This window comes from Battus philenor, unplaced genomic scaffold (assembly GCF_028537555.1).
Source record: "Battus philenor isolate CCGP_79_NKW_IND1 unplaced genomic scaffold, ilBatPhil1.0.hap1 SCAF_24, whole genome shotgun sequence".
Classification (NCBI taxonomy): domain Eukaryota; kingdom Metazoa; phylum Arthropoda; class Insecta; order Lepidoptera; family Papilionidae; genus Battus; species Battus philenor.
The window spans coordinates 2,113,580-2,126,597 of record NW_027181687.1 but is presented as its reverse complement, the minus strand read 5'-3'; the positions used below and the strand labels follow the sequence as shown (position 1 = coordinate 2,126,597).

Here is a 13,018-nt window from a genome sequence, read left to right as displayed (position 1 = left end):
TTATAATACTAGAGATATCTCCAAACGTGATACCAAAACTCAACATTGAAGGTACTTTTATTAACAAATACTATGTATTATAAATGTGTATATAAATTTTAAATGTCTTCATCAACTTTGAAAAATAGTGTTTGTATGAAGCACATCCGCCCAGTGCTCTCAGCGTGGAGTAGACGGCCAACTTCACCAATCTGAAACCCGTTCCGCAATATTCGTGTTTCATTTTTCTTTGTCACTTCGCGCCAGTGATAGACCATCTATCACTCGAGACTTAAACTCGACAAAATGCGGGTATTTTCGGTGTAAGTTACCTATCTTCGGGGGCCCGGGATATGCGACGCCGCCGTATTCCAGTCAAATAGTGTCAGCTGTATAGTTTATCATCGTGTTATTTCAGTGTTGACGTGGTTGAGATTAAATCGATACGTAAACATGAACTCCGTCCCGACTAGCGTCGTATATTATCGGTACAGCGTGTTGTGAATTGAAACTTTTTACAGTACAAACAAATTTTTAACTGTATATATATATATATATATATATATATATATATGTATATATATATATATATATATGTGTATATATATATATATATATATATATATATATATATATATATATAAAGTAAGAAAAGGACCAATATTTAGCCACTTCCGCACATGCAGTGGTAGTCGTGCAACAAAGTGCACCGCCCACCAGCCTGCTGATAAACGCGCATGCGGCAAACAATGCGAATTAAACAAATGCCACCGTTAAATCACTTAACATGTGTTTCACCCCTCCACAGGGCATCTTCAGGAGTTATGTTACAACGATAAGTGCCAAACACAGAGACAGGACTACCGCAAAATAACGCCTGATTCCATTAAATATAAATATATATAAAGCTTAAAACAGATTTATACATATGCACTTTATCAAAAATTGGCACATCACTGCCAACGATTCTTATCAATTAAATATACGTTTCACGTTGAATTTTTTTTTAATATTACTTTTCAATTTTATTAATGGTAGTTGAATAATGTTTTATTTTATTAAAAATTTGATTTCTTTTACTACTAATAAATTAGAGACATTTTGCAGTCGACACTTTGATAGAACTATTTTTAAGTGGCTTGTAAACACGATATTAAATATATGATTATTACATATATACACAGATAAGGTTGTCTGGTAGAGATCGTCTCTATCGATTAGACCGCCTCTTGTGCAATATGAATTGTTTTTTTCTCTATTTACTGTGTATGATGGGGAAGAAAGTTGATAGTTAATAAATAAATATATTAATGTTGTATACATAGCCATGGAATATTGCTAAATAAATTTCCTAGTTAATAGGCTCTACGGGAAGTCACGGGATGCCAGCATCGAAAGACCGTTTATGGAGGCGATCTTTGGGGTGGGCATATGTCTTGTATTGACCGTATATCGGTCGATACTATAACGAAGAATAATATAACACTTTGCAGATCGTTTCCTATATCTGCTGTTTTAAACTTTGTAGACATTTTCATATAATTGTCGTTTTTACTATTGCTCACCCACTGTAATAGCTACTACTAGCTATTATATCTCATAACACGTTACTTGTATACGATATTATACTTTAAATATATGTTCGCTGGTGTATTAAGATGTTTGTAGACAGACGAGTGCAGAGTACGTTTACCGTGTACGTTATAAGGTGGATAAATGACTTCGTCTGGAATGAATGCAGAAGGTTTATTTCCAGCAGTGGAACACCTTAGCTGTAACGATGACTGTCGGGGCTGACGGCGTGACATCAGAATGGTGCAGGAGGAGTAATTAAGACAATAAAGTTATTTGTACTCTATTGTGTGTTCTTCGCATTATTGTATTTGACACTACAGTTAAATAAAATAAAGACTACAATAAAGGCTTGATATTTAGTTGACTTGTTCCATTACCTTATGTTCTAATTCCGCGACGGAATTCCCTGCATGTATTTAAGTAATGGAATCGACGAAGCGATGATAAAGTGAAGCAGTGTTCGCGGAGACATAGTTTAGTGTTCGCGGAGACATAGTTTAGTGTTCGCGGAATTATAGTCTAGTGATCGCGTGATTACTGTACGCGAATAGTCACTGAAAAGATCTCTTTTGAGTATATGTATTAATTCAAGCCGAACCATGACACGTAACAGTTACTTGTATATTATAATTGTTTATATTGTGACTCATTGTTTATAAGGGTATATAACTGTAAGTTTAATTCTTTAAATGTTTATTTTAAGTATAATTATTCGAATATTTTACAAATTTTATACAAGGCACAAAAATTACCCTATTGTTAAAAATTTTACACTACAATATTGCTGGGTGATATAAAAGTACAAAACAATAAAAACCTAAGAGTAGTTTCGCACAATAAAAATTCACTCTGCATTTTTCTCTTAGAACATAATTATTATAAATACATCTATATATGCGTTGAAACTGTTGACACGGAGACAGTAGAAATTCCGGGTTTCACTTGGTTTCCATTCATGTGTTCTTCCTTCTGCGGTCTTCTTGGATTTAACAGAATCTTCTGCAGCTGACATGCTGGTGCCTCGACGAAGAGATATAAAGGAAGCGAAAATAGGAAAGTCATGGAGACGATGCCAGCAAAGAGCATTATCTGAAAAATATTTGATATATTTTTGATACATATTTCTAATTATTTAATGAATTTAAAAGGATTCATAATCTAGGCTAAATGAATATATTTTCTTTAGATTCTTAATTAGATCGGCTGGAAGTGTCCTCCACTGCTTTTTTGGTCGTGTTTGAACACTAATTCGACTGACGGAAGCCGATGACAGAGTAGATGACAGATAAGATAAAATTCGTTTATACAACATTTTTAACTTGGAACTTTTAACATAACTTATTGGTTGTCATTTTATCATTTATTTATTTTTAATGTATTTTGTTTTTTGGCTATACTCTGCTCAATAACAACACATAATTTATTAAAGCTTAACACTGATTTAACCATATGCACTTTATCCGATACATATATCCTAAATGTAATTAAAATAAAAAGGAAATGCGACATCACTGCCACGGATTTTTATTATTTAAATATTTATTTAATGAATAATAAGTAATTTATCTGTCAATTTATTTTTAATATGCGTTTAGAATTTTGTTAATAATAGTCAAATAATATTTTAAAGCATTCTTTCAAAAAAACCTATATAAGAAAAAAGTCTTTATACCGACAGTAATCAGTGGTCTAGTACAGTTTAGGTTACGTGTTTATAAATGTACTCACGGCGGTGTAATCTGTCGCGTAGAAGGATCGTCGCATTTGACCGCCGTACGTTCTCAGCACAGTTGCATGTAGTAACATCGCACAGTACGAAAGCCTTCCAAGCGGCTGCAGTGGTCCCCATTCGACTGAGTTCACATATATTACTGCAAAATGGAAATTATTTAAATTAAGAATGTTAACATATACATATCTATTAGTATAGATTTTCCACGGAAACAATCTTCTGTGATATTATAAATTTCATTCGTATAAAGTAAAGGCTATCGTTATGTTTAAACTATTCTATTATATATCTGAAATAATATATATTTACGGGGAACAATTTCCTATTGCATTTTACATGAAAATTTGAGACAAATATTTTTAGAGTTTATTTACATTTAAAAAGGTACTATTTCATTACCTTATAGGTGATTTTGATACCCCTGGTTTTGTGGGGACATATCGTTTTCTCTTACAATGGTAAAACTAAGACTATTTATGCAATTAATAATTTTTACAGAATTATATTATTGTCATACTCTTTTCTCATACTTCTTATTATATATTTCTCTTTTTATTTTGGAAATTAGACAATCCATTTTTTGGAATCTTGTTTATGGTTATTGGAAATCCTATATAATTAAAGCACAAAGTGTGAATTATATGAGATTATATACCAGGATTATACCTGCAACCTACGATCATCATAAATCTGGAGTACTACTGCACCTAAAATCACCAGTCGAAATCCCAAAAATTTTACAGCACTAATACATTACATTAATAACCTAATTTAAACGTAGGATCCTGAAAAAAAGAAGATGGAAGTGAGGCGAATTACGAAAGGATGATAAATAAAGGAATGTTTAACGGAATCAGGCAATCTTGCGGAAGTCCATCCTAAGTAAGAAAAGGACCAATATTTAGCCACTTCCGCACATGCAGTGGTAGTGGTGCAACAAAGTGCACCGCCCGCCAGCCCGCTGATCAATGCGTATGCGGCAAACAAAGCGAATTACACAACTGCCACCGTTAATTCACTCAACACGTGTTTCACCCCTCCACGGGGCATCTTCAGGAGTTATGTTATACCGATTAGTGCCAAACACAGAGAAATGATGAAATAAGGAATGAAAAATATTGTGAAGAAAAGAACAGGAAACATTGAAATACGTTGAGAAGGACGAAAGATGTATATTAGAAATTAATAAAAATTATAAAGAAAATAAATACCCTGTCCACCTATAATAGGCTTTTAAGGGGGCCATAAAAAAGTGTAAACAGGGACCGCCGAGCGCAGTGTAGAACGCCCAACCAAAAGCGGACTCCGATACGAGACCGAATGCCGGTTAGGTAAAAAGATCGAGGAGGCCAGACTTGCCTCCATCATGAAGCAAAAGGAAGGTAGAGAGTCCTTCCTCAAATTCTGCAGCATAACATGCAATAAGTAAAAATAAAACATAACTAGACAAAAGAACATTGTAAATCTGAATGAAATAAAAGTTACTGAAAATTGTGATAAATTGTGTTATAAAAAATGTAAATTAAAAATAATAAATTTGTGGTAAATAATATAAAGAAATGTATATAACTGCAGTGTTTGAAGATGGATGAAAGGAATGGGATGATTGAGAAAGAAAGATGGAAATGTGGTATGAGAGAAAGAGGAAAAAGAGATAATGTGAAAATGGAAAAAAAAAGTGGACGACAGTCGTCGAAAAAGGCAGAAAGCAGGCCGCTTCCAATAGGTCCTATTGGATATCTACGAGGGAGACCTATCACCAGATGTATATTCTTTGGCTTCATGATGATATTGGTGATGACTAATAAGTCAAAAATAAGCTGTATCAATTTACTCGTTAACTAAACGTCCCAAAATTTCATTCATGAATTCTCGATTATTTCAAAATAAGCCGCTCCCGTATAAATTATCATAAACAAAAATTTTCCATTCGATATTATACTGAACACGTAGAAAGAATGCTAATAAAGGTACTACTTGTGGGGTGACCATGATTAAGAGAAATACAAGAATGTCCTATTTTTTTGTTATTGATATATAATATAAATAACGTTATAGACTATCACTTGATATCAAGTGGTGGTAACATCTAGCCTACTCATACTTCTTTTAAAAGTCATATCATCTTTGAACATATACACTCGAAAAAACTATTTCAATTTGTATTCAATTTGTATCAAAAAATTAAAGTTTGCTGACTAACCTAACCTAACCTAAAACATTTTCCATTAAAATTCATATAAAGAATATATCATGGAATAGTTATTATCATTGTTATGTGTTATTATATATATATATATCTTACAACGCCGCTAATTTACAAGTAATTTAAAGGCATTTTTCTTCGTTAACGATAGAAACTATTAGAGATTCTTATACCACTTCTCTTAGTACTTACAATTTTCGAAGTAATAATAATTTAAATTTCAATAAATTTTAAATGTTTATTAAATAATCCAACGAAAGCTACTGTTCAAGTTATGCTTTGGCCCTCTAGAGTATTCTCGGGACCCTAAACGCGGATCAAGTATCAACCCAAGTCAAATAGCCTCTTGGGGCCTCTGCCGCTAGTTACGTTAAGAGGCTTTCTTTTAAAAGATCTTAAAAACAAACGAAATTAAAAATATCTTTATTCAAGTAGGCGTAAGACGCATAAGTAGTAAGCTACCAACGGCTCCGAAACATAAACTTAATGGTTGCTATTTTAAAATGAAATTTAACTTTTTTTTATAATTACATTTAACATGTCAATCATGTAAATGAGTTAAAAATCAAGTTACACGCATCATGACTAGCTAAAAACTTTTGAATGCTATAATAAGGTTTATTTAATATATTTGTTATTATAAATTAAACGTAAGATAATAAGGGACAGAGATATGTTGTAAAAATTTATTATATATGCATACACTTAGACCCGAGATCTATGAGTAAGGTGATATCAGTATCAGGTGAAATAATTGACGTAATTGTATGATCTGTAGCTTCCAAGAGAACAATTGATTTTGGACTTTGTATATGTAAATATGTTTAATATTTAGGTTAATCGCCTCCAAAACTATCTTCTGAATCTAATATCTTTTTTTGAGAATAAAAACGACAGCAATACTGTATTAAAAGTTTAATATACACCAATACCTCGCTTTGCGTCGTTTCGTTTTGCTTTTTTTTCGAAGTTGCGTTGCTGCTTGATTAGTACTAATTTTCACTATGCGTCGTTAAATTTACGAGGTTGCGTTGTTTTGGGTTCGAGTCTTTAATTTTTTTTTTAAAAAGGTCAACACTTTTGTTTCTAATTGCACCATGCCATCAAAACTCGGGAATTCCCATTCTAACTAAAAACAACGCAATTTGAATACAGCTTTATTTTCACTTTGTTTTGCTAATTTTACAGTTCAGTTTCAATTACGTATTGTGTTGTAATGTTCTGTGTTGTGCTTTTTTAAAAAGAGAATAATAAATTTATATAAATTTTTTCGAGTTTTTTCTGATAACAAAAAAGATAAATATTTTTCCAATTTATTTATTGGCAGAGTTATATTATTTTTGTTTTATAAACGTTTACTTTGTTAAATTTTTTTTAAAGTAGTATTTTCGTAACCCTTGAACCAATCTTCGATCTTTACATGGTTTGCTATAGAAAAACTTAATTCACTTTGCGGCGTTTCAATTTGCGTCGTGTTTTTTTGGAACGTAACCACGACGCAAAGTGAGGTATTGGTGTAATAAAAAATAAATCACACATAAAACGTCCGTATTTTTTTTAGATTGGTGGACACCCTACACATAGGCGACAACCGAGCAACGTTAACTCCTTTTATACAGGGCAAGTCAGAAGGGATCTCATTCCCAATTTTTATCGTTATCCCGGATTCCGCGCAATCCCTTATACTTGCGTGCAAATTGATGTTCAGAAATTTAGAGCTCCTTGCCCTTGGTAATAGGCTTATATAAATATTTTCCTTTTTTTAATTGAAACATTATCGATTTCATTTCAATATTAATCTACATAAGTTTTTTTTTAACTTAACACATTTGTAGCAATCACGCGACATCCCATGTTACAGGCCATTACGATCACAATAGTTTTGTAGTTAAGTTTATAATTGTGCGTTCGAATACAAATTAGAACACCGATTTGAATTTGGAAGCCAACAGTGAGATAATCGTTGGCATTGTGTTTGGATGAAAGTCATGTTTTTTAAATAAAATGTTATATATGTAAATACCCGATTCCTACCTCTAACTTTGCCTTTAGCATCGGAGAAAAAATAAACACGAGCACAAACGGTATCTCACTGCCATCCGCATATTCAAAAAGAAGAATATAACATATTTAAAAAATTAAATTCAAAATTTAAAGCAAAAAGGTTAAGTAAAACTTGTTAAAGTATTTTTTTAATAAAAACAATTTCAAATTGATGGACAATTTTTATAAAAGGTTGTTACGTAATCTGAAATTTAAATACAATCGTATTTTTTATTTAAAACTCAAGTCATGAATATTTTTAATAGAGGCATATGAAAATGATGGCACAAAAACTTAGCTGAATATGCTCATCTCAGATTAGACCTCGTTTTGGGATCTATTACTTTGCCTGCTTGTGTCAAATTGAAACAAAATAAATGATCAGCGTCAAAAAATGGAATAAATTGATAACTGTACATATAAAAAATAAATTTCATTTATCTTAGCACCTGTTTTCATTTTTTTAAGTTTATGGAAATTAACTAGAATAATTTCGTATAATGTAACGACTTAAAATTTGACGCTTCGCAATGAACTTCGCGCATAAGACAGTTCGCAATGAACTTCGCGCATAAGACAGTTTGCAGTGAACTGAGCGCGTAAGACAGTTCATTATGAACTTCGCACGCTACATATTAATATTGTCTTTCAAAAGCTGCATCGGTAGGTATTATTCGATCAGCAAAATTAATTAATGTTATTGTTTGGGTAGCAAATAAATATATTAATATGAACTTATTAACGTTCTAGAGGCATTTTTAAAACTGGTACTTAATAATAAAAAATATTAACTTGAAAATAAAATTCATTTTAAATGTTTACTCACTGTTACATCTGTAGAAATAACCGACGATAAACACGCATATGGCAAGCGCGAAGAAGTTTTGGTTGAGGGCGTTGAAAATTGCAGATTCGAAGGCGGATGCCTCTCGGTGATGGAGATCCCAACCCATCAAGACTGTTCCGAAGGCGATGGGTATGGAAGTGATGAAAAGAAGTTTCAGGAGCTGAAAATAATTTTATTATTTATCATTCTCAAGTCTTCAGCTAATGGTCGCCTACTACAAGACATAGGTCCCTCCCAAAGATCCAGCGACATGCTACTTGGATTATGTCTTCGGTCCACCCTGAAGGGGGTGGGGGTGCCAAGGCCACGTCTACCGGCTTGTGATTACCATTCTAAACCATTTCCTCCTGCGTCCACTTGAAACAAGCAATTCTTAGAGCTACGTTGTTTCAGTAAAGATATTTTGTTTTTTATCATATAATTGTAAATAGCTTTGTCTGTTTTAAATCTTAAATACGACAAAATAGTGTATGAATATAATTTTAAAATTTTCCATATATGTTATGTAAATAAAATTGAATCGCCATATATGTTGTTAAGCAAAAAAGTCATTTCTCACCGAGTTGACTTCGTTGGAATACGAAGTCAACTCGGTGAAACCTTTAACGTTTTATCAAACCTGCTTACTGAAATCTAGATTTCTTTTACATGACTTACATAATAAGTTCTTGTTTTGACTATGCTTTTTCATTCTAGTATATTTATGGAGAAATCTTTTTCTGTTGTCGCTGAGAGGTAAAGGAATGAATTGCGAGAAGCAATATGACGTTCTAAATCGCTGTCAGTTTTTAAAAAGATAAGTAAAAGAACACTTCCATCGCCTAGAAAATAAGATATTACTTAGCAATTATATTATATATATATATATATATATATATATATATATATATATAACGAGCGATAAGACCGCCTGTGTGTGTGTGCCATACCTACTATCTCTTAAAAATTGTTTCATTTTTAGTTATTATCTATATTTTTTATATTTCCTTTTAGGTACATAATAAATGTTATTTTATGTATAAAGTACATTTAAATAAATGAGAAAATAAAAATTCAAACTTTGTCAATATTTTATAAACTACTTAGCTGTGCACGCGACTTCGCGTGGAATTTACAAAAAAAATTGTTTATCTAATTTTTTCTAGTTTTGATTATCACAATTTATAGAAATTGTTACGTCACGTTAAATTAAGTTCATCATTAGTTCGCTGTTTTCGTTTCAATTTAAATAAGGCTTTAAAAGTTGTTCGAAGGTATCGTATTGCTTTCTTATCTAGTTCTCCGCCACAACTGTCTAAATTTATCTATACTTACCATAGAATCTTTTAAATTCCATTTCTCCGCCTGAGCTCTGTGATAGAAGTACGCTGTTAGAACACCCAGGTGGTATCCGGCCCAGTTGCCTTGCGCCGAAACGTATGCGTGATAAAACGTGTCGTTGTATCCGAAGATGTCTCTTATCGATCTGAAATGAAATAAACTTTAAGCTTTCTCTTTTATCAATTACTAAAAAAGCTACAAATATATCTAATCAACCTATTTACAATGGTCACTCTGAAATATATTAAATTTATTTATTTTTATATGCGACAGGCATATCGTACGAAATAATTTTGATATGTGGTAATCCGAATTTAAGAAATAATTACTATATTATCATTACGCTATTTAATATTTCTGAAACTATAGCTTTGGTTGTACAACTTCTTTTTAATATATTTCTTAATTTTTTATTCATATTTTATTGCGGTGCACAAAAAAATACTTGTTATTCCATTTTAAAAATTGAACGTTTAAAAAACATTTTACGACGCCATATTGGAAATATTAATGTTACTTGGTTCTAGATTTAGCAAGTGTGTATTTTTAAAATTTATTATAAAATTATTACTTTGTTTTCCTGTTTTAATTTTTGTTATATTTTTATGCTAATTTTTCTGTCTTATGTGTGTATTGTTTACAATAAACATATATTTAAAGACGCGAAGACGCGACGTGGGTAGGCCATTCACTAGACGAATCGATGATATAGTTAGGTAACATTTGTTTTTGGACCGAACTGTCTCTGCTGTATAAATAGCATTTACAGATTTCGCGAGTTTAAAGTGGCAGGGTGCAGAGGCCGCTCCAAAGGAAGCTTCAGCTTGGTTAGCTACATTCTGCTATTTCATCGGATTAAGAGGACGCCGAGCTCTTAGATCGTTCTGATGGACGCTCCATGAAGACCACGGCTTTGGCTCTCACTCGTCGATGATACCCGCTAAGCATTCTGACATCAGGTCACTCGAGAGAGCTTAACTTCGGCTTGGTTGGTAGCTATTGCCTTGATAATATCACAACTACTTCTGAAAGTGTTAACCCTGGGAGATGAAGTGAGGAAGATACTCCAGTATCTATATCAGTATATATTCCCGTGAGATATACGACTCCACCTTATTTCCGACGAGACCGGTTGGTTATCGAAGGCGACTATGACGGTGTCCAGTGTACATGGCTTATCTTACTGTCGTGGCTCAAATCATAAATCCGTGTACTTGCATCGTGTTCAGCGTCTGAATTTACCGGGTGTGATTACATTGTATGTAAGAAAAGGACAAATATTTAGCCACTTCCACACATGCAGTGGTAGTCGTGCAACAAAGTGCGCCGTCCGCTAGCCCGCTGATAAATGCGTATGCGGCAAACAATGCGAATTACACAACACGGGGTATCTTCAGGAGCTATGTTACACCGATTAGTGCCAAACACAGAGTATGTGTTTGGCACTAATCGGTGTAACAAGATGCCCCGTGGAGGGGTGAAACACGTGTTGAGTGGTTTAGCGGTGACGACACCAATCAATAAATTTGTGTGTGGTAGGGAAGATGTATACAGGCAGCTTTAGACTGGTCATCATTATGATCTTTGGAACAGGCATATGGCTTTTATTCAGCATCTATCGGCTTATATATTATTCAATTTAGATTTATCAAGTAAACTACATCTTATATCGAATATATGAGAAAATTTAGTAATTTTAATATCACAATATCTCAGCCACTTTTTTAATTTTCGATTAAATTCTTCTCTAATGTCATTCGTAGGAGTCTCTATTAAAATCTTGTAAAAATTCAATTTTCGTATATTGGATTCGATACGATTAATCAGAGAGAAATATATGTTGAGATGTATTAAATATAAAAGTGTTTTTTCTTTTTGAATTTAAACAAGAAAAAAATTAAAACATCCCTAATTAAGTACGTATTTATACACGCTTTTAAACCTTTAATTATTTTTACATTAAATGTCGGAAACTACCAAAGATTCGAAAATTAAATATTTCGTTATTATGGGTGAAGTATTTTTGAAAAATTATTACATATATATAAAATTCATTGCGCCACCTTATACTTTTTGTAAATTATATTTTTTGTAAATGTGATAATTAAAAATATCACAGTCTTCAATAGTTGAGTGAACTATTTTCCCACAAGTACAAGTTAAATTAAACATAATTATTCTGTAAATTGTCGGTGTGTATTTAAACAATTAAATATAGGAGTTTAACACAAGTTTAAAAATATTTTTAAATACTTTTAATAATGACGAATTTGAATAGATAGTCTCAGATAGTGCCATTTCAAACAGAGACTCATTCCTCGCTTATTCTTATTGGTTCAACTGACTTTCTTATCTACCCAGTATTTAACTTCATACTAAATAAGTTCTTTTAATTTTTTAATTCGCCATGTCAACTCTTATAGCATTAATATTGACTAAAGTGAATTTTTAGTGTAACCTTCTATATTTTTTAAATAAAAAATAAAATAAAAAATGGAACCTTAATATTGAAGGTTTTGTTATGAAATATATATATATATTGATTTGTGGATTATTAAATGCATATTAGCTAAATTTCTATCAATAAATATAAAAATTAATTTTGAGGTCCATTAAACATTACTTACTCTGGAAATATGCTGACTCTTATCGGCATAAGGTCCATGAAGTAGCTCTGCAAGAACGGTATCAGAAGACTTATGACCATTACAGCTGACAGCACTGGAATTCCAGACCTTGGCCAGCGCCAAATCACCAACAGGACAACTAAGGTGACGAGAAACAGTTGGGTGTCAGTTCCGAGATACCTGGAAACAGAAACAATATGAAATACACGATTACAACGAAATAATGGAAAACGTTTTCGACAATCATACTTAATTTATAACCTATGAATGTAGGTACTTATATATAAGACATCGGTAAGTAAAAATTGGGTTTCCTGTCAGCATAGGCCTCAATAAGAGTTGGCCACATGTCACAGTTCTAAGCTTTGTCTAAGTAATGCTCGCAAATCTAACACTGTCCATTGTATAAAACAAAGTAGGTCCACAGCTGGGCATAGACATCCCACACATATTTAAGTATCCGATTAAATTTAATATCTTCAGTTTTGTTCAATGTTTCGTAAATGAGTCGGTAGATGTTGGCATGTTACATCGCGTGATGCCGCCGCCGTACTGGCTCGTAAATATTGGTTGGTTGTCATTTCACGCCGGCGCGAGACTGGCTCCTTGCCGTACGCTCCGTGACTCGCGCCGGCGCCTGACCGGCAGCTAAGTTGCTTTAAACTTTCATTCCATGTAAGAAAAATTGG

The 13,018-nt window shown here is 32.6% G+C and overlaps 1 protein-coding gene across 1 annotated transcript in view; it reads right to left on the bottom strand.

The window, feature by feature from the left end:
• Nucleotides 1-2,442: 2,442 nt before the first annotated feature.
• LOC137924714 (nose resistant to fluoxetine protein 6-like) overlaps nucleotides 2,443-13,018 on the bottom strand; it is a 30,397-nt gene continuing 19,821 nt past the window's right edge. Inside the window, exons 8-12 of the mRNA XM_068768131.1 lie at nucleotides 12,330-12,509; nucleotides 9,697-9,847; nucleotides 8,362-8,542; nucleotides 3,283-3,425; nucleotides 2,443-2,643 (exon numbers count right to left, since the gene is read on the bottom strand). Coding sequence (XP_068624232.1) covers nucleotides 2,443-2,643; nucleotides 3,283-3,425; nucleotides 8,362-8,542; nucleotides 9,697-9,847; nucleotides 12,330-12,509 — 856 coding nt within the window. The remainder of the gene's footprint in view (nucleotides 2,644-3,282; nucleotides 3,426-8,361; nucleotides 8,543-9,696; nucleotides 9,848-12,329; nucleotides 12,510-13,018) is intronic.